General features: G+C 33.8%; 1 protein-coding gene across 1 annotated transcript; it reads right to left on the minus strand.

Annotated features, from left to right (window-relative positions):
• Positions 1-8,394: 8,394 nt before the first annotated feature.
• On the minus strand, positions 8,395-27,112 carry LOC128549332 (uncharacterized). The gene is made up of 7 exons (XM_053525927.1): positions 27,014-27,112; positions 25,561-25,764; positions 19,367-19,521; positions 18,613-18,739; positions 11,757-11,992; positions 10,667-10,830; positions 8,395-8,554 (listed from the first exon to the last, which is right to left on the minus strand). Exons 1-7 carry the CDS (start codon positions 27,090-27,092, stop codon positions 8,395-8,397), a joined length of 1,125 nt encoding a protein of 374 aa, XP_053381902.1. The 5' UTR covers positions 27,093-27,112.
• Positions 27,113-27,152: the final 40 nt, after the last annotated feature.

Here is a 27,152-nt window from a genome sequence, read left to right on the forward strand (position 1 = left end):
TGTGCCCATTTTCAATATCCAGCATCAAAATAGTCGAGCGTGCTGTCTCCTGTGACTGCTCATGTTCCTCATCTGAAAGATAAAATCCGAGGGGTCCATTTCTAGGACCTTGATCATTTGAAAATGTTTGTGAAAATGTATTTTCATCTCTTTCAAAGGACTGGTATGTTGCTGCTTTCCGTAAATGGGTGAACAGACATGAGCGCTGTATAGAAAATCAAGGACGATACTTTGAAAAGGAATGAATATTGATAGCTGTCAGTAAGAAACGTCGTCTCGCACGTCAATAACTTGCGGCGATCACTGCAAGTATTCCTTACTTATATGTCGATATTGTTAAAACTATGCAACATATCTTATCGATATTTTAGACAATATCGCAAATAGATAAAGGTACTTCGGTATGCGTTTTTGTTTATTTCCTTTCATTATACACGATCTTACAGCTACAGTGACATTACTTTTAGATCAACCCTCGTATAATGGTCTAATTGAAAAACAATGAGGCCTCATAATGTAATAATTTGTTAACATGCATGCAGTCTTGAAGTGATCACCAAATTTAACTGAACTTATCCCTGCAGTTGTCGGACAGCTGGCTAGATAAACAGTACATAGCTAATGACGAAATCTTTTGCCAGTAATTTTAAACTTGAAGAAATCTGTTTTCTACCCAATTCATCTATTTTGTAGCTCATCTGAGCACCAAGTGTTTAGAGTGAACGATTGAGATCACTCAACATCTATCTTATCCATCCTTCCACACCTTTCTTGTTTCCAACAATATCTTCCCTGAAACCATTTGGTGGAAGTTCATGAAATTAGGCCTGGATGTTCGATAGGTGGTCCTCTTCTAAATTGTTAAAACAGTTTCACTTGATTATACTTAAGGGACTCTAAGGATAAAAAATAGAAAAATCTTCAAACAACTTCTTCATGTAAACCCTAGTTCGATTTTTAAAGTTAACACTTTCGCACAAATGTTCTTTGGATAAAACCGTCTACCAATATTTTTCAAATTATTCCGATTTCTAAAGAAACATGGCCACTAGAGGGTGTGGTCACTTTTCCCTATAGTGTATATACTATATAGTGGAAACTTTTAAACTTAGAATCTTGAAGAATTTTCCTGTCAGAAACTGCTGGTCCAATTCTAAAATTATTTCACATGAATGATCCTTAGAGGACTCAAGATCAAGTTTGTTTAAATAATTCTTACTCATCAAAAAGCATGACCACCAAAGGACATGATCACATTTGCCTGTATGTTTATAGTGGCAACTGTTACGATCTTCTTGTGAGGAACTGTTTGCCAGATTTTAAAATAATTTTACACAAATGTTTCTTGGGTAACACTTTATTTACTAAGACTGATCAAATTATTCTAACTTGTCAAAATGACGTGGCTGTCAGAGCTAAATATAAAATAATACCCGAACAACATCTCAGAATTTTGCCATTTTCATATGTCAAAACAAAGCATGGTTGACAGATGTTGCTTTATTTTTCTCTTTATTGGAAACACAAGATCTTCTCGGCTAAACCTGCAGTCCAGCTTTTAAAGTAATGTGGAAGAAATGTTTTCAATTTTATATCTATCTGAGCTATGAAACTCATCATCATCACCCTCGTATTCTGAACTGCAGCGGGCTTTATCAGAACAAGTCATAAAGATATTTGAGGAACAGACTCGATGAAATCGTTTCTGTTATTATTTTGCTCAGTTGCGTTCTATGCTTCCAAAGATTATTACAGATTATTTCATTGACTATCAAAATGCTAGTCTTAAAATGTTAAAGTTTTGCTGTATTTGGTCTAAGCGTTGTTACAGCTTTTGTTTCTTTGGAATCATGGAATTTCATCTAAACTTTTGTAGGAAGATTCAGTACCAAAGCTTATTTTGGTATACATTGTTTTATCTTGTTTTCTAGTAGAATGATAAAAAATAGAATTATGGCCAATTGCCAGTTTTAAAACTTTGAAAAAATTCTTGACTACCGGTACTATACTAGTGAGATGGAAATGAAACCTCATAGGAATCCCCAGCACAAAGCCTGGTTGCATATTTGGATTGAATGATGATGGAGTAATAGGCCTTGGAAATTGAAATAAGTACACCTTCTTACAATTACATTATAGGTTTGATAACCTTCAGGAAGGTTCATACCAAGACTAGTTTCACATATTACTGGCAACTCCACCATAAATTGTACCGGTATTCAATTTAAGAGAAATAAAATTCTTTTCTTGCGACAGAACTGTTTTATATTATTATTGTTATTAATACTTATTTACAAACCCGGTTTATAAAGTTGCAGGTCATTATCAGATTTATAAATCTTACTGGATGTCTCGAAAACAAAAAATCGAATATGAAGAACGCATTTACATGTCTGTATTGTTGTACGCACAATGTACAAAGTAAAACAAAAAGACCCTGTATCGCTCACCTGACCTACATGTAGTTCTTACACTATATAACCTAGAATCTAATTGGCCCAGATTTCATAGAGACAAACATTTTGACCATGTTTTATGTAAATCAGGTAGATCATTAACCAAGTTTCAGTGATTTGACCAAGTGACATGGTTTTTGACCTCCGGTACCAAACTTTAGAACTTGACCTAGATTCCATACAAACGATCAGACAAAGTTTTAAGAAAATCAAACCTAAAATGTGGCCTTTAGTGTTAGCAAAGTATTTCTATGATTTGACCTAATGACATAGTTCTTTCCCAAGTGACCCAGTTACAATTTAACCTAGATGTTAATCAGACAAATAATCCAAGTCTAACTAGATCAGGTAGAACATGTGGCGTTTCCAGTGTTAACAATATCTTTCTAAGATACGATCTTGACTTCATAGAGACATACATTCTGACAAAGTTTTTATAAGATCAAACGAAAATTGCAGCCTCTAAAGTGTTAATAAGGTCTTTCCGTAATTTGATCTAGTGGCATACCTAGATTCATAACATTAAATAAAGACAAATATTCTGACAAAGTTTTAAGAAGGGTAATCGGAAAATGTGGCCTTCAGGGTGTTAACGAGGTGTTTCTATGATTTGACCTAGTGTTTGATCAAAGAACTCATCCAAGATTTTATTTAGTGTAACGTTCTGACCAAGTTTCATTAAGACTGGGCTAACATTGTGACCTCTACAGTGTTAAGTCAAATTGTTGACGACACACAAAGCAAAGAAGTATTTGGAATAAGTTTATTCAGTTTTGTGAAAGCCACCTATTTCCCAGGTTTGTTCAGATTGCCTCATTCCTAACTGAAGTTACTGTTGATGCAAACCATTAAGAAAATACACCCTATGAAGGATTTGAAGTAAAACAATGAAATTTTGTAAGTATATATTTTATTTTCACTGGTACTGAAAGAATATCTACACTGGTGTATAAACCTATATCATCAAAAAGAAAATCTGTCTGTAAGAAGGTGTAAAATACAATCTAAAAATATCTAGCAAAAACATATAACAGTAACAATAAAATACAAGATGTGTGCACATAGGACACTCGTGCCCAAACATTCTGACACTATATGGTTATACATTACATGTTGACAATGCAAAAGTAAGTAAACTTTCATATTACCTTGGGTTGGGGGTGCATGTCATAAGCTGGGATTTGGGTATGGATACTACAAAACAAATCAGAGCAGTGTCAACACTGCGTGACACATGCCCTCTGTGAAGTCCCAAACAAAACTTCCAGGAGTACAAATTTACATGCTATATAATAAATTAGTAATGTTTCATAACCGTAGGTCAAATACTTTTTGATATACATGTGACAAACTTTTAGGCCCTTTATGCATATTTTTGACTGCCTTGGGTCATAACTCTGAAATCTAAAACAAAACTGCTGGTGCACAACTTGACATGGTGAATAACAATCCTGTTTCATAACTTTACGTAAAACAATTAAATTTTGAGATATTTGCAACACAAACTTTTTACCCTTTATTTATATTTTTGACTTCAAGGACCATAATTCTAACCTTACTAAATGAAATACCAAACAAAACACCAGATGCATTACTTCATATGCTGAATAACAATCCTATGTTGATGACTTACTGACACAATTCCAACAGACACATGTACGGAAGCACACAATGACATACAGACAAGGGTAAATCTAAATGCACCCAACAATAGTTTTTGGGGGGGGGGCTCAAAGCCTCTCATTTAAAAAATATCTTAAATAATTTCGGACAAAAAATCATTTTTTCAACAATCGTGAATCCAAACATTACTTTCCACACTTTGTTGATTAAGCGACAGTCACTCATTTACACTTTCGTCAGTTTTTCTCTCAAAAATCGATAAAAGATGTGCGCTGGGAAATTGACCAATGCTACAAAATTACCGGAATGACATATGAATTTTGAAAGTTATCTTAAAAAAAATACCAAAAATACTGTGCAGAAGGGAATAAATGGCTTTTAAAATAATGGAGAAAATGATTTTTTAACAATATCTAACACTTTCTTTCACCTACTTCGGTCAACATCAGTGTCATAATTATATACATTCTATGCCAAACTTGGTTGGAATGGGGGAGTAGCTTTAATATATATCACAATTTGTACCAAGGTTTCTAATAGAATACATGCATGTATACTCAGTAAGGTATTGTAGAACATGCATTCCGCTCTGAAATACTGTGAAAGCTGGAAAACTTGGATCCTCTATATATCATAAATAAACATATATGGTCTTTGATTATGGCTTTAAAAAAAGTTAACAAAATAAATTAACTGTGTATCAAAATATAATCTAACAGTAACAATAAAATTCCTTGAAAAAAAGGATTAGAGCTGAGAAAAATAAATACATGTACATACAACATACATATCACATAATATCATTTAAGTGAATTGGAGTAAACTCCTAATATACTGAGTACTCTTCTTTAAAACAAAAAAAAACAAAACAACTAGCTGCAGCAAACAATATGACAGAATAATGAACCAAGAGAGGTTTGTATTAGACCAAGATAACATTTAGAAAATGTACTTGTGAAAGTAATAATGTTTTTAAAACAGATTTATATGCCACATGCAGAGATTCTGCTTGTAAACTTCTGATATTACCCTTCATCAAATGTGTATTCAATAAAATTATAAACATTCTGATTGTAAAATATCAAATGATTGATCAAAATTGCTGAAAAACATTCGGATTATAAACTAGCGACCTCAATCAAATGATTTCGTCAACATCGCTGAAAAGTATTCTGATTGTAAACTAGTGACTTCAATCAAACGCTAGGTCAACATAACTGAAAACATTCCGATTGTAAACTAGTGACCTCAATCAAATGCTAGGTCAACATCACTGAATAAACATTAAGACTAGTGCCCATGTAAAAGCCAAGCTGACTTCATACCAGCTCTGGCAGCGACCAGCACCAGCGAATATATAAGCGGTATGTTGCAATACACTGTAAATATGCAAACTGTCAGCAGTATAGATGTACTATTTAGAATGCTTCACGGCAAAATCAAACTTCGGCTCTTGTAAATTCAAGTTAATGACCATAACAACACAATGAGCAATGTAGTGTGAATTCTTAATCATAATCATGTGAATACACTATTTTCTGTCAATAATTAAATACTAGTGACTGAAAACTATTAAGCCAAATCAAATCGTAAAACTGACAATGTTTCCAGGCTCATTTGTTTGTAACGCCAAAAAATATAAACAAGCAAATTCGATGAATTGGTATCACCTGCCAAATGGGTTTGTGTTGATGAATGGCAAAGAAATATACCAAGCAAAAAGTTAAGGATGTTACTAAGAATCAAATAATTTAATTACATTTTAACTTAAAGAACAGAAATCCTTAAGAAAGTACTGGAACATAGGTGGTGACATGGGGGTGAGGGTACAAAACTTCACATATTGATAATAAATATTGATAGAAAATAAAAAATGAAAACAAAACCCAACAAAAAAACCCAATTTTGTCATTCCAGTTTTAAATTGGCAGGGGTGGGGGGGGGGGTGGTACACACATGTTGATGATAAACGTTCATGGAAAAAAATTAAAGATGTTTCCTGAAATTCTACCAACTGGCTAGTTTGTTATGAACAAATATGTGGATTTTTAAACAATTAAAGGGCAATAACTCTTAAATTACTGCAGAGATCCTGACAAAGGTGTGTGTGCACTACCACACTGCGGTGATCTAAATTCAGTTTAAGTTTCATAGTTCTAGGTCAAACATGTCACAAGTTATTAAGCAGAAACTGCCATATTTATAGTACACTATATAGTTCACACTAGAAACTACTAAGGGCGATAACTCTGGTGTTACTTGGGCAATGTGACTTAAACTTGAGAGGCCGTATTTCCCTATAGTGGTAAACATGTATATGAAGTTTTATTAAAATATTCCAAACCACTTTCTAGATATGGCTCCGGACGGACGGAAGGATGGACAATGCCAAAACTATTTCCCTCCACCTTTGGCGGGGGATAACTAAACATATTGAAATTGTTACAAGCAAGCAACACTAGAGATATAATTCTAAGTGGTATAACTAAAAAAATGTACATTATAAAATTAGACAGCAGATATAAATTATTCTTAATCTTGTTTCTATAACAATTGTTATAGTATCACTGCATGAGATCTTTGAAAAACTAACAGTTACGTGAAGAAAAGAAACATTATTTTCAACTGAGCACAGGTACATTTGTATTGTGAAATTGACCTGCAGGATATCAAATAAGAGGTCTGTTTTGTTTGTTTTCGGTTTAACGCCGTTTTCCAACAGTATTTCAGTCATGTAACCGCGGGCAGTCATCCTAACCAGTGTTCCTGGATTCTGTACCGGTACAAACCTGTTCTCCGCAAGTAACTGCCAACTTCCCCACATGAATCAGAGGTGGAGGACTAATGATTTCAGACACAATGTCTTTTATCAAATAGTCACAGAGAACACACGCCCCGCCCGGGGATCGAACTCGCGATCCGTGATCCGTAGACCGACGCTCTACCTACTGAGCTAAGCGGGCGGGCTAAATAAGAGGTCTGAAAATATTACCAAAAGATTAAAATTAATTTAACTACAATGATTTTGTTTCAACAAGAAAAAACAAATTGACAATTTGGGATAGATATATCAGATGTACACAGAAACATATCAGAACTGTCTGCATACTTTTCACCTGTTCTGGTAAAAATAGCTGAAGTGAGTACCTTTATATAGAATATTCAACAATAAAAACAATTAAGGTAGTTCTGCACGTTTGGATCGAAATTTTTTCTACAATGTAGAATTTGATTAAACTCCAATTTTTCAAAACTTCAGAATGTATGTAGAAAATACAGCAAATAAAAAGGATAGGGTCGTGTGCTTGATTTTTTGCTAGACTGATTTGAAAATTTTGGACCTCACGGAATTTTTCATAATAGGAGTCTATGGGAAAATCATAACTTTAATAACATTTTCGCGAATAGAAATTTTTTTACAATGTAGATTTTGATGAAACTTCTCACACTTTTAAATAATCATATGGCCTTAAATATGGCAAAATAAAATGTATAGGTCCGTGTGCTTATTTTTGAGATATTTGACCATGATTAAAGTGCACCAAATATTCCACGCTAATTTTGAGACATTATTTGAATTATTTAACGTGTCATATGTTTTAATATCATTTCTTTTACTTTAGAAATATAGTAACAGTGTCATTTTAATAAATTTGCAAACAGGTTGTCATTAATTCATGAAATGATTTTCATTTCCATACGCCGAATCCAGGCTTTATTCTACGTTTTCCGGATAAACGACGTTACGCCATCACTTCCGGTCTATCAAACGTGCAGAACTACCTTAAAGAATAACATAACCATAATGACAGTTTCAGAGAACCTTCAGCATTTTTTCGATAACATTTTATTTGAAATACAGACTTACAACACATTTGAGAGAAGGAAAGATAAAAGTTTTACAAATAAATGCAAAAACATATATCTACATGATCATTGTCATGACCAAAGATATTATTATCTTTCACGGATACCTAGCGCACAAGAATACATTCGAGAAGTCCAAGTCATTCAGAGATCTTGTTTGTAAATTAGTAAAATTATGCAGTGCCTAAGCCTATGTCGTGCATTTGCGCAACATCAGTTCGGCTGCGCCATTTAGTGATCTTGTTTGTAAATAAGTAAAAAGCTAACATATTTTCAAAAGCTTTCCCTGATACATAGTGCACCAGCACACAATCAACTAAGCTAAGTCATTCAGGGACTTGATTGTAAATTAGTAAAATTGTACAGTGCCTAAGTCGAGCTAGTCTGTCTGCGCTAGCTTTGTCTTAAGCCTCACGTTGGCTAGGAATGGTCAGTAGTGAACTATTTTCTAAGATAGATCATGTAAAGCCCAAACTATCTTGGACATTGTAAGCAAGTCTTTCACTTTGAGCATATCTTGTAGGCATTTGTAGAAGAATTCTGGGCACTCCACACGCATACTTGCTAAAAGTGCTATCTCTCCCCCTGTCAGGCCATTGATGCCACATCTGAAATGGAACAGAAAAGTTAATGACAAGAGGGCCAAAATGGCTCTATATCGCTCACCTGTTATCATTGCACTTAAGAACAAGAAGGTAAAAAAATCATAATCAATATCAATCAAAAAAATTATGAGAAAATATAGTTGAAATTTTCTTAAAGTTACTTCAAATAAATCAGGCCAGTAGTTTCATGCCCGAAGGATTACATCAGAGGAGGTTAGGAGCAAAATTCTGACTGATGAAGCCCAAAGGACAGGAACAACAAAGGGAAGAAATTAAAAATAAATCTAACTCCTCAGAAAAAATGTCTAAGTTCAAAGGACAGGAACGACAAAGGGAAAAATTTAACCAAAAAGAAAAAAAATCTTACAAGGTACAGATATGTCAAAATACACCTAAAATTGGAGGTACCATCCATGTTGTACCATAGAAAAGTGGTCTCGGTTTTTCCCTACGGCCAATAATAAAAAAGTTACTAAATAAGCTATTTATAGTAACATAAAAGGGAAGTAATTAAAAAAAATATTGTAAGTGAACAAAAGAAGGATCTGCCAAGTTGTGTGCAAGTCTGGTTAAAATCAAATCATAAATGAAGCTGCTATTATGCAGACAAGGTGAAAATAGCTAATTTTGGCCCTTTCAGGGGCCATAACTCTGGAACCCATAAAGGAATCTGGCCAGTTCAAGAAAGGAACCAAGACCTTATGGTGACATAAGTTTTGTGCAAGTTTGATTAAATTCAAATCATAAATGAAGCTGTTATTGTGCAGACAAGGTCAAAATAGCTAATTCTGGCCCTATCAGGGGTCATAACACTGGAACCAATAAAAGAATCTGGCTAGTTTAAGAAAGGAACCAAGATCTTGTAGTGATACAAGTTGTGTGCAAGTTTGGTTAAAATCAAATCATAAATGAAGCTGCTATTCTGCAGACAAGGTCAAAAAAGCTGATTTTGGCCCTTTCAGGGGCCGTAACTCTTGAACCCATTAAGGGATCTGGTTGGTTCACGAAAGGAACCGAGATCTTATGGTGACACAAGTTTTGTGCAAGTTTGATTAAATTCAAATCATAAATGAAGCTGCTATTGTGCAGACAAGGTCAAAATAGTTAATTCTAGCCCTTTCAAGGGCCATAACTCTGGAACCCATAATGGAATCTGACCAGTTCAAGAAAGGAACCAAGATATTATGGTGACACAAGTTGTGTGTAAGTTTGATTAAATTCAAATCATAAATGAATCTGCTATTGTGCAGATAAGGTCAAAATAGCCAATTCTGGCCGTTTCAGGGGCCATAACTCTGGAACCCATAATGGAATCTGGCCAGTTCTGGAAAGGAACCAAGATCTTGTGGTGATACAAGTTGTGTGCAAGTTTGGTAAAAATCAAATCATAAATAAAGCTGCTATTGTGCAGACAAGGTCAAAAAAGCTGATTTTGGCCCTTCAGGGGCCATAACTCTGGAACCCATAATGGGATCTGGCCAGTTCGAGAAAGAAACCAAGATCTTATGGTAATACAAGTTGTGTGCAAGTTTGGTTAAAATAAAATCATAAATAAAACCACTATCGTGCAGACAAGAAATTGTTGACGCACAAAAATAGCAAATTCTGGCCCTTTAAGGGGCAATAACTCTAGAACCCATGATGGGATCTGGCCAATTTTCGAAAGGAACTGAGATATCATGCCAATACAAGTTTTGTACAAGTTTGATCAAAATTGCCTGCAAAATGTGGTCTCTACCTTGTTCACCAGAAATTGTGGACGGACGGACGACGGACGACGAACGAAGGGCGATCACAAAAGCTCAGCCTGTCAATATGTGACAGGTGAGTTAAAAACATTCATTTTACAAATGGTGCAACATACCCATTCAAAGGCAACAATACACTCAATAGCTGGTCAACTTTATCCTATAAAACATCCAAGGGCTGCAATAAAGAGAATAATGGTATCCGCCATTATGCAATTACAATTTTTTGCACCATTTTGTGTCTGTAAACCTAAAATAGGGTGATTATGAATCAATTTTATGTCCAAAAACATTATAAAAAGTTACAAAGTGTCAGTTCTTAACAATGTGGATGAAATGTATCCAATTTCTATTTACTAGTACTTACGTTTGCAAACCATTCCTTTCAATCCAATTTTTTAAATCAGTGTTGGACCATTTCCTTACTTTATCAATGGTTGTCTTGGAAACAGTTATCCTAGCAACTGTTCCACTCAAAGTGGAGGCAGTGTCTGGATGTTCCACTACATGTGCTCCAGCTGGCTGGGTAACCTAGGACAAAGGTATATAATAATAAATAGTAATATTGCTCGCAGTAGGGATGAAATTTTGATTGTTTTTATTTTTCTTTCGCTTAGAAACAAGACAAGTGAAAAGCAGTATTAAATATTTGTAAAAACTAGTGTGAGTTCTTTTCCCTTTTCAAAATGTATAGGTATATTTTGCAAAAATTCATATGTTCCATAGCTTTATGTTCATTTCGGATATATCTGTATGTGTAAACAGGTCAAGGTTACAAGACTGATCCTCAAAGCAACAGTGTTGTCTGTCTATAACAAACAATCATCCTATGAAGTATTTGGATTTATCCAGAGGTCGAAATATTCTTAAGTTATTCCAGCAAAATATCACATTAACAGCTCCAGCTTCTGGGCACATATAAGTAATAAATGTAGTCCCTTGTCATTTTCCTTTTATTTTCTGTTTGGATCCCTTGGACCCCTAGCTATCTTGAGTATTTGCTCATATCTTTGCAACTGTATGACTAACCTACATGAACGATCGTTTGTTTGTTTTGGGCTTAACGGCTTTTTTCAACGGTATTTCAGTTATGCAACGGCAGACAGTTAACCTAACCAGTGCTCCTGGATTATGTACCAGTACAAACCTGTTCTCCGCAAGTAACTGCCAACTTTCCCACATGAATCGGAGGTGGAGGACGAATGATATTAGACACAATGTCTTTCATCAAATCGTCACAGAGAACATACGCCCCGCCCGTGAATCGAACTCAAGACCAACGCTCTCCCTATTGAGCTAAGCGATCGAGCAATTAACTACGACATACCCATCTTCAAAGCGATAACAGTCTGCATTTATTTTGAAATGTTCCAGCACAAGTTTTTTTAGTATAGTTATACCTGTAAAAATATCCTTCATACAATAAATAAAATATGTGCAAAGTAATACAGACTTACTACTGCAGTTTGAGGTTTAATTATCTCCCCTGAATCAGGTGTGTCTGCAGTTTCACCAAAGACTTGATTAAGTTCTTTGAGCAATGCTTTCATCTTGTCTTTAAATGCATATTTTGGGCTAAACTCAAAGTATAACTTTGCACCACATAAAACTCCTAGCCACCCATCTGGTTTGTAACCAGGTTCCATCTTCAGGGGTATGATTTTCTTGCGAAGCTGGAACGCATATTCAGCCTCTGCAAAGTATAATGATTTCAGATTAGCTTGGTTGTAGAAAAACCTTTAAATATATTACAATCTGAAAATCAACTTCAGCCATTGGACAAGGTTAGAGACTGTAAAACTGAGTTAGAAAACCAGTCTCAGAATATATCTTTGTGATTGGTCAATTTCAAGACTGATCTCAAAATGAACCCATCAAGCATTAGAATATTTAGACTGGTCTGCAAACATATTTTTATAGCTTGCAATCTGTTCCAAGATCCTGAAATACCAAACACTCGATGTTTAACATATTGACTTATACAATATGACGAATAATGCTGTAGTCGTTATTTTGTATAAACAAAAGTCAATGATGGCCCTAGATCGCTCACCTGAGTTACGCTGCTTGTATGAATAGTTTCGGTAGATGGTTATGCAACGAAAATATCTGTGAATTTACTAGTATAGTTATATAGTGCGAGTGTTTTCTGAAAAGAATATTTTTAAAGTTTCTGCTAAATAAATATGGGCAGTTAATGTTTGTGTAGGTTGCAGGGGGTGGTTGGTGTGGGGGAGGTATCGTAAGTAAGAAGTTTAGAAAATGATGTGATATAACAATGTCAAACAAAAAGATTTTTCCACTACATATCAAACAAGGAGGTTTTTTCACTACATACATATAAAGAAAAGTGACTACACCCTCCTTGTTTTTTGACAAATCAGGATAATTTTGAACAATCTTTGTAGAAGGTCACAGAAGGACAATTTGACCAAAAATGTTTCAAAATCGGGCCTGCATTTTCATACAAGAAGATTTTTTAAAGTTTTCAATATATACATACAGGGGAAAGTGACCACGCATTCTGTTGGCCATGTCTGTGAGGAATCAAATTAATCTGAACAATCTTGGTGGATAGTCACACAAAGCCCATTTGTGTGAAAGTATTTTAAAATCGGGCCAGCAGTGTAATACAAGAAAACTTTTTAAGTTTCCACTTTATACATAGGATGGAGACCACGACCTCTGGCAGCCATGTGTTTAAATGAATCGGATTAGTTTGAACAGTCTTAGTAGAGAGTCACACAATGATTTTTAAAGTTTTCACTACATATATATTGGGAAAAGTAACTACGGCTCTTATGGCCATGTTTTTTGATTAATTGAAATAATTTGAACAGTCTTGGTAGAAGGTTACATAAGGACTATTTGTGTGAAATCATTTCAAAATCGGACCAGAGGTTAAGGAGGAGATTTTTCTATACTTCGCTCTGGTGGCCCCACAAGTGCAACCAAGTAGAACTGTTTGAACAATCACACGCCAAGCTTCATCAAAATCCATTTGGTAGTTTTAGAGGAGATGTCATTTAAAGAAATTGTTAACGAAGGACGCATGCACAATGGACGACTGACACAGCATGATCACAATAGCTCAACATGAGCACTTCGGACCCAAGTGAGATAAAATTAGTCTAGTCCGATTTTGCAGATATAAGCTTATTTAAGAAGTTACAAGCATTTTGTTAGTATTTGGTCCAACATACTTTTTTAACATAATTTGGTTATGCTGAATCCAAAAATATATGTTGGCCATCTGGGAAATGCCTCTGAAAGGGTTAAAAATGGGGGCAATAATGACCACTGTTTTTAACAAAAACTTTTCCATCAATATTACTTTATGATACAAACCTTTATCTTTAGATATGTTTCAACAAATTATTTCATGTTATTAGTATAACTGAGTAAATATTTATCAATAAAATATATCACAAGTTAAAAATGTGAACTTTACGGGGTTCAGAAAGGGGAATTTGAAGACAATTTAAAAAAAAATATACATTTATAGAATAGAAAAATGAGAATAAGTATATGATTGAAAACTTCCGCCGGAATTTTATGTCAAAAAAGAAAATATTTTGATGAAATGGTTTTGCAGTTCTAAAATAGTCATTTAAGAAAAAATAAACAATGGGGAAGTTAAAACTTAATTAACATGACATTGTTGTAATGAACCGAATACCGTGTAGAACGTATTTTATCCTGGTAAGATCATTCTATTTAATAATCAACTTTTTAATACCTTAGAATCATAATAATTGATGAAAATTAAGTGTGACAGGGATTAAGATTAAGGCTAATGTGAACTTAATTAGTATAAACAATACAGGTCTCTATCACAATAACAATTTGAGTCAAATCATGTTTTTAAAGTCTTTATCTAAACTCTTTGGAGTTATTTAATGTACATTAACTCTGACAAGCACACACTCTGACAAGTACACACTCTCATGATCATTAAGGTTTTTTTTTTTTTTTTTTTTTTTGGATTTAACGTCGCACCGACACATGATAGGTCATATGGCGACTAAGGTTTTAGAGATGTCATGAATACTTCATGGAATCAGGACTTTTCGAAGTTGTTTTTACAGGCAGGCCAACTCTACATGTATATTTTATTTCTAAACTTTTTTAGAGATGCTTCGCTTTATATACTTTGTTATATTTTAAGATTTGGTGAAATTGTATTTATTTTAATTTTCAGTATCTGTGATAAGTTCATTTATAAGAATCTGTTAAAGCTAGCTTTATATATACTATAATTGCTTGTGAATAATAAGTAATAAATATTATTTTGTTTAATAGGTTTTATAATATTCCAAAGTAAGAATGGACAAGACTTTGCATCTCAAGAGACCATTTCAAGATAGCACAGAAAAGTGCATCATTTGTCAGGAGGCAAAATCTGACAAAGCTTTAAACTAAACAACCTCAAGGCATAACATCTCTAAAAGAGTGTGCTGAATCAAGACTTGTTTAGAGATTTTTTTCTAAATATGAAGCCATTAGCACTGGCCTATAATAGAATTGAAAAAATAGATGAAAATGACAAAAAATGTTGAAAGTGTTATTTTAATTTTGTCCACAAAGAACTAATACATACTTTTCAGTCAAAGCTAAGTTTAATATAGAACAAACATCAGATTAAGCTGCATCCTCATCAAACTTATCATATACTCCTACTAAATTAAGAAATGTGTATGTTCTGTCAAGAAAAAAAAGAAACATGAAAAACTCTTTAACATAACTAGTCAGTGATAGTATTTTAAAGGATGCTAAACATGACGACACAATGCGATTATGACTCTCTGATGTCAACGGAGGGCAAATATCATAAAAAAAACCTTTAATTCTTTTAGATACAGAGTTCGCAAAACCAAGTCGGACAACTCAAATATGGGTCTTGCCATGATCTTTCTTTTACATGAACGTGGGTATGCTGCAATGAAATCGCAAATACTGCAGCTTTCAGACAGTTGAAACAGATACCGCATACGTACTGAAGAGACTTCTTCAACAATTCTTTGTCATTCATTTAATTCTAAGAAGCCCTACAACGTAAACTGAGAAACATGTTTTAGTTTGTAACTCCACTAATTATATATTCCAATGAAAGGAATACACTTCTTGTTCCATATGAATGTTTTGCGTCAGTGCTTAAAGATGCTCATTATAATACTACTGGTAATAGTGATGAACGGCTGACAATACAGAAATATAATTCCAGTGACGACTTCTTGACTGGATACGTAGCACTAAAATTAAGAGCTGATATGTTCTCTCTGGAAGGACATTCTGGACTGGGTGTGACTGAAAATTCTGTTCTGGAGTGTCTGTTTATGTTTCTGAATTCAACGTATGGTGGCCAAGAGCTTCTAGATGAAGAATTTGACCATAAAGATCTGAATCTGATCTGCAAACAAAATTATTAAGTGTAGCACAAGATACTGTTTATGGAGTGAGCGATGGTAAAAAAAATGGACCCCTAAACAGGACTTGCAAGTACATAGCACTAGATGACTAGGTTAAAACATTTAGTTAACCTATTTCATAGTGCAGGACACAGATTGAGCTACAATGACATACTAGTAGACACATCTTTAGCTGAAAAACAAAACCTGGAATCAATGGATCCTGAAAATGGTCATGTTTTTTCGCCGAATCTTACTTAGAATGAGATATCGAGACATTTAACACTATCGTTCAGAAGTGTATGCATATATCAGGAAGACTGGGACAGTCACATTCAGTTATAACTGTTGATCAGGCTCTTTACTTTAAGCTTGTGGATTTGAAATGGGCAGTGCCCCAGAATGGGTGGATTGCAAGTATCAATGAATTATTTGAAATCTGGTGTAAAGTTTTGGCACTTCCAGCAAATAAATTTGACGTAGTACAGTTTTATCAGAAGCCGATCATGCAATCACCTACAGAAAGGACGTTGGTTGTTGGTGTCGGCTTTTAGGATGAAAAAACTGTTGAAAACACTGTCATTAAACTTAATTTGGATGAATAAAAGGCTGAACACGAGGAAGCTGACACAAGAACCATTCTCCATGCTGTTCACAGCAGTAAACGATCAAATTGTGTCACTGTTGTTGTTTCTGCCAGAGATATTGATGTATTTGCTCTTACTATGCCACTTGCAGGAAATAAATGCAACAGTATGGATGATGGCTGGAACAGTGAAAAAATGAAAATACATTCAAGTCGACACAGTGTTAAATAAATCCTCAATAAGAGTTGCGTAGAAATCTACTTGCCTTTCATGCACTCATTGGCTGTGACACAACATCAAATTTCTGTGGAATCTCTAAAGATCTGTATTTAAAGTGTTTACAGCCAGTGCAAAACTTATAGAAGGTCTTGGATATGGATAACTGTCTGATGAAGTAAAGAAAAACTAGGAATATTTTATCTGCAAAGTGTATGGCCAAGATGCTGTAGTATTGACAGTGCTCAAAATGTTTGGCAGGTCTACAAGTCCTGAACACATACCCCAACCAGTGATGCTTGCTCATTTCACATTAGAAGAGCTCATTATCAAGCCTTGGTATGGAACAAATCAACTGTTCTCAATTCAGAATTGCCCGCACCTTCCGACATGGGATGGAAAGTGGCAGATGACACACTAAAGCCAGTTCTTATTACCCGTGATCCAATTCCTCAAGCTTGTATTGAGTTCATTGCTTGCAAGTGTACATCTGGATGTAGGACCCTCAGACATGATTGTAAAAAGACTGGGCTCTTATGCACAGATATAGATAATGTATATGCGATAAAAGCATTACCAGCTGTATGAACTCGGGGCAGTAAATTAACATGAAATAAAGCAAATATTTCAATATATATTACTTTGAAACTATTATATGATAAACAGTTTATGGATTTAGCTTCTGTCCTGTAAAGTGATTCCAAATATGAAATTAGTGTACTGTATTCAGCAATAGTTTTGCAATTATAACCAACGTGAATTATTTGATAATTACCTTTTTGGCGAAATATGCAAGTTTGAGTGGGTTTTTAATTGCTTTTTTCTCCTAACGGAGCACACATTTGGATTAAAAGTTATTTATCTTTGAAAAAAGTGTTCTTAATTTAATCTGTTACTATGTTACACATAACTTTGATAAAAAAAACCCACATATTTTTGGATAATTGTAATACTATTACATATTTATATTAGAAATATCTTAATTTGGCGGCCATTTTGTTTTCCGCCATTTTGACCTACAAAAAATCATTTGTCAGATGGCCAACATATATTTTTGAATTCAGCATACCCAAATTATACTAAAAAAGTATATGGGACCAAATGCTAACAAAATGCCTGTACCTCTCACATTTATTGAAATCTGGACTAGACTAAATGACTTAAATGTATTAGTATAAGGCAGTTACTTTTCTAATCTAAATGTGCACTATTGTTCCAACTTGTCGTTATAAATACTTTATTTAAACACTGTTAAGAAGATTTAACTTAAAGTTTTACTACAATATTCTGTCACTAGACACTAGCAGTAGATGCAGATCGGAATATCCTGTTTAAGCGGTAATATGGCTCTGCCGAGATACTGCTAAACAGTTACTCTAGAGCCATTTACGTTACTCTCATCTGCATCTACTATGAGTGGTAGATTTTTTTCTTGCATTCTGTATTGTATAGCACAAACAAAGCAAAAATTAAGTACTTCCTTTGTAGCAATCTTTCTTATAATAGCGTATTTAAACAAAGCACTGGAAACTATAATTCACATAAACAGAAATGATGTCATAATGTCGCACTGAGGCAGAACAACAATGTTCTGGTTTCGTTTTATAACTTTTAGCATAACATTATTAACTTTTCTAAAAATAACTTATTCTAACTTGAAAATATACTGTAAGGAATAAAGAGCACCTATAAAGGTGTCTGATATTTATAGAAGTTCACATAAACAACATATAATCAATGCACATATCCTCAGTTGTCCATAACAGCACAAGAGTCATCTGGCATGAGGGTGCTAGATGGGTTTTGCCAGCATGAGTAAATTCACCAGAAACGACAGTTCAGTGTGCAATAAACATTCATTTCATACAATTACTGTTAATATACAATGACAATAAGAGTCAAACCTGTACCAAAGATGGCTTTTAAACAAAAATCAAACATCAGCCTTGCTTCAAAGGTCAATATTATCTCTTCCTGTTAATTATTAGTGCAATTTCACTTATCTTCAGAGACAACCCATTTACAATTACATTTTTTCATTCTCCAAACGGTGGGCTTTAAAGACAGGTTTGACTGTATAATGGCTGTACAAAGTTACCTACCAGCTCTACAAGCTGAGCTATGCTTGTATTTGTTAGACATACACATAAGGAACACGACAGCACCTTCAACAGCATTACCCATCGCATCGAGAATGGACCCACTCATCTTGTCGATATCCATCCACACCTACAAAATTGATACAAGAGCTTTACTTAATTCTTTTGTAGTTTTCAGGTAATATCCTAGCCTGGCATAAGATCATCTAATTAAGTTAGCTTTAAATTTCACATGTTTTTTGCCAGAACAGCTATTTTGTTGCAATTTGTATTTGTGGATTTAAAATTTTCCATATGAAATGAATGGACATTTTATTTGTTTGATAGGATTATATATATTAACACATTCATGAAATCCAAAAAAATTAATCCTCGGGAATATCAACGATTTCATAGTGTCTAGGTCAATTGCAAAACAACAAAATCACCAACTCACATCATTTTAATCAATTTACTGTAAATCTTGCATTTTCGCAAGAACAATATTCTTGCGAAATTAAATTGTCATGAAATCTTCGCTAACAGAATATACTGCTACAATATCACTGTCAGCTGACGGAAGAACACAAACTATTGCAATCGCGAACATATCTAAGTTTACAGTATCATTTTTGTCATAAGTATGCCCGTAAATAAAAGATAAAACGTGTTTAATACATGTATATGAATAACAGAAATTAAAAGAATTTCAAATTTTTCCTCTACGGTTTTCACCTGAAACTCCCTTTCAATAAACCGGAAAATGGTCTGTTTATACCTTATATCCTCTAGCTTTGATGTTGTCTCGTACACTTTTCAGCACATGCTGATCAGCCCACTGGTATGAAATCATGACATGTCCTTCATTTGATTCTGCTTCTTTCCTACTTCTTAGTATATTGACGTTTTCCTTCTTTGAAGCTAACTCTTCACCTGCCATAGTAGAACAATACAATAATTAGTATCAAACTTTCCGCCTAAATTATCGTAATATTTGTTTTATGTATTTGTACTGTAAGATATCAGATATATTCATGTTATCAAAGTTTTGTAATAGCACAAGACCAATCCTTTGCCCGTGTCATATTGGAAAATATTTCCCTACAAGTAATTGAAATCTAACTTCTTGCAGGGACTTATTTTCACACAGCAATTAGTGAAAATTAAAACCTTATGAATATTTCTGATTTTGTATTAAATAAAATTTGTCATTCATTTTTTTTTCAGTTTGATAGCAAATAAACAATATGAACATTATTCAAACCTTACAGTTCCAGAAAAAAAGTTTGCATACTTCTTATTAAATCTATTTTTGTGGTTCATAAAGAGTTATGCTATAATGTGGCTGTCACATAAGATACAGTAGAAACTTGATATCTTGACCTTGTTTATCTCAAAATTCCGACTACTTTGAAGACATTTCCAAGTCCCTTCCCAAAAACACCTGCACAAAATATCATTTTAAGTCAAATTTTGGTTATCTCAAAGTAAAACAATCACTTGGAATTCCAGATACTGAGTTTCAACAGTATATCTATTTGATATTTCTTGAAAATTCCTATTTTTGTTATCTGCCTTCTCATATATTTTTCATATGATTGGATATTAAATCAATATTGTATAAAGTATAAATGAATTCATTTTTAGCTCAACTTTTCGGAAAGTGGCGGGGGGGGGGGGGGGGGGGGGGGGGGGGGGTGCTATTCTACTCGCCCTGGCGTCGGCGTCGGTGTCGGCATCGGCGTCGTTGTGAGCTTTCTTGATTAAAGTTTTTCGGCAACCTTTGTTTTTCTGTCATATCTTTGTTACTATTGCCTATTGTCGACGTAGCCCAGTCGGCAATTATTTGTTAGGGTTCGTGATGCCGTCTGGCCGTATAGATAACTGCAAATAAGTAAATATCCTAGATATTTATTATCATATATATTATGATACACAAACGTAACTATATAATCCAATGTCAAGATATCAAGTGCAATGGAGCATCGCACAATATACTCGAACATCGGAGACTTAGTTACGGGTGACAGGTTAGTAATTGTTAGTACAGGCAGAAGTAGAGGTAAGTATATAGGGCAATAACGGGACTCTTGGTCAAGGTCAAGAATGAATAACAGGTAGTACATCTGATATTTAGAGTTCATATTTTATTCAATAGATTCAAATACAATGAGGCAATAATTACAAGGCCAAAAGAAATAAAACGCGTTTCGCGTCCTATGACACCTATAGCTTACTGTAACTTCAAATAAACATTGTCCAGTATACAAACAAAGTATGTGCAGGGGCTGGGCTTATTATACATAAAGGCAAGGTCACCAAGGTGTTATACTTAGGTTATTTTTAAGGTTAAAGCTTTTCGGCAAGCTTTGTTTTTCTGTCATTTCTTTGTTACTATTGCTTATATCTTACTGTTAGTTCACATAAACATTGTCCAACATACAAACAAAGTATGTGCAGTGGCTGGACCCATTATACCCAAAGTCAAGGTCACAAAGTTGTTATATTTGGAATTATTTTCATGTTATTTTTTTTTTTCGAAAGCTTCCTTTTATAGACATGTCTTTGGTACTTTAAAAGCTAATGACTTGAAATTAAAAATATTTTTTGATAATCATCACCTGCATGTGTGGTTACAATCCCCATAACTCTAATTGTATTTTTTACAGAATTATGCCCCTTTCATACTAGGTTTTTTTGGCAATCTTCGCTTTCTGTACAATATAAGATAAAGACTTGGAACTTAAAATGTATCTTTATCATCATCATCACCTGCATGTGTGGTAACAATCCCCATAACTCTGATTTGTATTTTTGACCAAATTATGCCCCTTTCATACCTATTTTTTTTTTGACAAACTTCGTTTTCTTGACATAACTTTGGTACTATGTAAGGTAATGACTTGAAACTCAAAGTATATCATTACCATCATCATCTGCATGTGTGGTAACAATCCCAATAACTCTAATTTGTGTTCTTGACAGAATTATGCCCCTTGGTGTATCTTCCTTTTAAAGTAGAGGTCTCTTATTGAGACAAATATTCCTTTTACTGTCAAATCGCCAAATAGTGGAGAGCGCTGTCTTACGGACATCTCTTGTTTATAACCTCCTTTAATGACTCAAACATTATAAGTTCTTGTGCAGCTTCAGCTTTTCAAACCATGTATTTAAACATATTTCTTATTTGGACAGGTGCGTTATCTACTTTTAATATAAATTGAAATTCAACTTCAATATTTAAACCTAAATTATATGCTACATAGGCAAGTATTGTTTAGTATAATAGAAAAAAGAAGCTCTATTAGACAATAATACAGAATTATGCAAGTTTTATGTCTGTTAGAATGCATATAAAACACAGTTGTTTGCAAAAACGAAATGTTTAAAGCTATAATTGTATTAGCACAAGGCTGCCATGAACCTGTATAAAATACAGCTGTAAAAGACCTGTTTTTTGTTCGAAAAAAATACAGTCATGATTATTTCAAATTAATACCTGTAGATTTCATATCACAAAATTGATTTTATAGCTGTAGATGTCAATTTACAGCTGTAAAACGACAGTAAAACAGTTCGAATTACGCAAAAGAGATACAGCTGTAAACAAAACTTACAGCTGTAAAAATAAAACAGTTACAGCTGTAAAAGTATTACAGGTGTTGAAAAAAGAGGACATTATTTTAAGGGACGAAAGCAGAGGTACAAAAAGTTTTAGGATGAATTGTAATTGTCTAGAAAGTGTAGCAATTACGACAAAATGGCAAAATAAATGATCTTGTAAGTAAACATCAATGAAATATGTTTACAGTATAGCATTTGCAAAAAGAGTACAAAGTAGAAACTATGTATCAGATCTTGTTTATAAAACTTTCTTTGTCATGAAAACAGACGACATTTTGTAATAGTTTCATTTTTAAACTGATCAGCTTCAAATATAGTGTAAATAGTAATGCATTTACTTATACATGTCCTTTTACAACAGTCTTACATAATTAAAAAGATGCACTTACTCCATAATGGTTAAAATTCCAATAATTTAGAAGAGGTGGTGTCTCTTTGAACTTCAGTTATATCCCATCAAAATTAATTAAAGATGGTTGACAGTACTCATGTTTCCCTCCAAAAAAGTTACAGCTGTAATTTTGAGACATGAACATTTTACAGCTGTTACTTTCAACTGTAAATTTTTACAGCTGTATTTTTTAGAACTGCATGTTTTACACCTGTAAAGTTCAATTGTATTTCTAGTCATTTTCCACTTACAGGTATTTTACAACTGTAATTTAAAAATACAGTTCATTTACGAACGTTTTATAGCTGTAAAACAGTTCCTATTTGCGTACAGGAAGGCCCTAAATTGCTCACTAGAGTTTCACAGCTCAAGAAGGAAATATTTTCTGAAAAATTACTTCGAAAACTGGCTTTCAGTTTCAAAAGAGAACTTTGCAAAGTTTTCCTTAGAGCCTTTAAAAAATGATAAACTGGCTTCCTATAGCCATGGACTTTTTTGACAAATGACGAGTGGTTTTAATAATTTTGTAAAAGATCACTAAAGGATGTTTCAGTGAAATTATTCCATAATCGGGGAGTAGATAGCTTTCGAAGTTGTTTTTCTATTTTTAGCTCGATCAGCCTTTTCTTTTTGAGAAATATTACTTGACACAAATTTTCTCCAAAATGACATGATGTTTCATATCCCTAGTTCAAAGGTCAAGGTCACACTTGAGTAATGGACCAGGAAGGAAAAAAGAACACACTGAGATTTGACCTTCAAGTGTGATCTTCACCTTTAAACTAAGGGTCTGGAAGTTTCAAATGCAAGTTATTTGATTATTGGAAAGATTTGTGCCAAGTAATATTATAATCCCGTCTTTGACAGTTCTGGACTAAACACATAACAGACCCTGTTAATACCATGTTAACCTTTGACCTCCAAGTGTGACCTAGACCTTTCAGGTAGGAGTCTGAAAGTTGTGCATAATGCATTGCCTCTTTATGGGGAACATTTGTGCCAAGTAATAACAAAATCCATTGAACAACGGCTGAGTTACAGACTAGACCATAAAAAATCCCTGATGATATTTGACCTCCATATGTGATCTTGACCTTTGAGCTAGGGGTCTAAATTTCATGCACTGCATGTCTTCTCATTACGGGGAACATCTTAGCAAAAGTAATATTAAAATCCATCGATTGAAGACAGAGTTATGGACCGAACATGTAAGTGTTGATGGACAGAATGACAGAATGACGATGAAATAACAGAAGGATGGAAAAGCACAATCCTGTAGTCCAAAAACTGGTTTTCAACTTTGATTTCGAATTTTATATCTGTCAAAATACCACCAATAGTTCACTGAAAAACACGGGACAAAATCAGAGTAATCATGACTAAATATTAAATAACTATGTATACAATGCTGAATTTGCCATTTTTATTCTATTAATATACACAGTATATTCTAATATAATTTTCCTTTAATAAGAGAAATAAATATGTCCTACTTTTTTGGTTTGCTAAACCTGTCAGTTTGTATCTATTATGTGCCCTATCACTATGTGTTTTGAACAGATGTTGATGTTCTTCTACAACTGTACACAGCAGGGGGGACCAGCATATCCTGTATGTAATTGCATTTACTGTTTCAAGGTTGCACTTTGCACCTCATCTAATAAAATCTTGGCTATACCTAGAGAATAGCTATACAAAACACAGAAAACTAACAATTGTGTAGTTCTTTACTATTTAGTGAGTTAAGCCAGCTTTCTGGTAAGCTGTTATTTTTTTAGAGTTATTTTCAAAATAGTATAATTTTTTAAGGTCCATTTTTCCGTGTAAAGAAATGACAAGAAACATACATAGTCAAATTGTAGATCTAAATTTTTTGTAAAAGCTGCTGAATTTCAGTTCCATATGTAAAATGTATGTCTAAAACTATAGTAAAAGCTGTATGTCTAAAATTATTGTAAATGAATGGCTAAATTTCAGTGTCATATGTCGCATGTATGTCTAAAACTATTTTAAAATCTGTATTTCTATTTTCTTTTGTAAAGAGTGGCTTAATTTCAATTCCATATTTAACTTATATGTCTAATTATTGTAAAACCTGGCTAAATTTCAGTTTCATGTGTCACATGTATGTCTAAAATTATTGTAAAAGCTGGCTAAATTCCAATTTCAAAATTATGAAATTCCAAAATGTTGCTTTTCTCATTTTACTGCCCCCGTAAAATCTTGAAACAGATGAACAGAAAGAGAATTTTGATAGTTGCTATATATTTTTTGTTCAATTCTCATTGTAGTTTTGTGTTTTAACCTTCAAACTGATGACAATTTTAGCTTGACTATTTACAAGTTATTTGTGAGAATGTGCCATTCAAACAAACACTTGCACACAATTACCGTTATTTTGTTTTTTGAACAGTCTTCTGGACTTCCAAGAAATTCATGATTTATTGCAATCGTCTTTTCTCTCTCCGAGATGGTGCATACAAATTAAATACATAATCTCTGTTTCTACAAACAATATTTCTTCACAAAAAAAGCAAAAAAAAAATGTCAGTAAACTTGTAATGCAAGGCCTGTATTCTCGAAAAACATTTAAGCCACTGGTTATAAAGACTATAAAATGGGAATTCCTGAATATGACATTGTGTCCCTATTTCTATTTTAAAAATGGTCTTGAACTTGGCATAAATGTTTCAGTAAATAAGACAGGGTCTATTTTTCAAGTAAATTATTCAAAACCAAACGATCAGCATTATAAAATTAATGTAAAAAGTTTTAACTTAGAAATTTTAGGAATATTGGCATTGTGCACAATGAAAGCAATTTACCTGTATCAAATGATTTACCTGTTACTAAAAGGTAAATGGTTTAAGTAAAATTGTTAGGTGGTTACTTTGCCCTTAAATATTTTACGTAAGCTACAGGGGATGGCATGAAACAATAAAGCTTCATCAACTTACCAATTTTCTTGTATTTTTCACAAACTGATTTCTTTAAAGCATCTCTCAATGTCCACAATGCACCATTGCATGAATTCTTTATACTATCATTTTCCGAGTGCTTTAAATCTACTAGTAAATCTACAACACCAAGTTCCGCTTTTCCCGTAATCAGTGACTGGTTATCTTCATCGAAACATAACGCCCAAAGTGCTGCAACACTCTCTGTAAAAAAGAATTTGTATAATAAATTCCAAATGTATTTATACAATTTAGAACCTGTTTCTTACAGGCACAATTCAAACACCAACATTACATCAGACATATTTTGTAGCATCTGCTGCCGTCTTCAGTGTCTGAAGTAGGTGTTACGGTTTTGAGTTGTGAGAGTAAGAAACATGATTCTAAAGCTACATTGATAAACAGTTGCAAGATTATAAACTAGTGCATGTTAAATAACACGAAACGTGGAAATTTTCACCAGATTTTCAACTTTGCATCACGCCAATAGGTTCTGTTTAAAAAGTAGTCATGTTCTATTATACATATCTGACTGCATCCAATCATGCTATTCAAAAGTACAGGTATAAGAAAAGTACATTTGTCATTGCCTTATGTAATTAATGATTCTTCGATAAAAGCTACCACAACAAAATGTTTGCTAACAACAGATGTAACCAAACTAAAGATACTGAGTATAAACCATTTTTCTATTTTTAGCAACAGTAGCGGAAACCAAACGTTGACGCCGAAGGACAACGACATTCGGCAATATAATAACCAGTTGTTTTTTTTTGAAAATATGGTTAAAAAGTTCAAAAATGTCTATACTTTCAATTTTACTCAGGCTATAGAACAAACATACATCATGTATGTGTAAGTGTGTATGTTATATATAGTTATTGGCTTAGCATCAAGTTAAATTCATTAATAAATTAACTTTTCTGGGGCAGCAACCACTGCACAACAGACACATTTCAGCCTTCAAATAGGTGTTTCACTACAGAGTCAGACTGTGTCAAAGTTTATAAAAACTGATATTTGGACACCAGTCTAAGAATACAGCCTTAGTCAATTTCAAATTTATTCTCAGACAAAATCAATCAGCTTTTCAGATTTGAAACTGGCCTAAAACAGTTTTATATATCTTGGGCCCAGTACTGTAAAACATTAGGAGCGGATACAGCAGTCTAATGGAAGTACTGTCTAACTACGAAACCAGCAGTTGAAAGTTTGAGCCCCCATTCCTCCGACTGAAAATTACAAAAATGGGATATGAGTCCTGTGTAGGGCTGCTTTATACCCTGCATGCTAAAGAACCAGGGAAGCTCCTGGAATTGGAGCATTTTCTATACACTGAACTATCCTGCCACTAACATTGCTAACAGTCTTCTGGAGGAGTCGGCCATATAGGTTACCAGTGGCGACTGTAAATAAGCCTATATACAAACAAACAAACACGTAAAACATTTACCATTCTGCTCAGTCTGATCGCCAGTTCTTCCCAACTCCACAAGAAGTTCCAGGGCTCCAAGATCTACTAGTGTCTCCATATTTGCATCATTCCTTGCCAACATTCAACAGCTGTCATGCAATACAATAGCATTTACATG

This window comes from Mercenaria mercenaria, chromosome 16 (genome assembly GCF_021730395.1).
Source record: "Mercenaria mercenaria strain notata chromosome 16, MADL_Memer_1, whole genome shotgun sequence".
In the NCBI taxonomy this organism is placed as follows: Eukaryota; Metazoa; Mollusca; class Bivalvia; order Venerida; family Veneridae; genus Mercenaria; species Mercenaria mercenaria.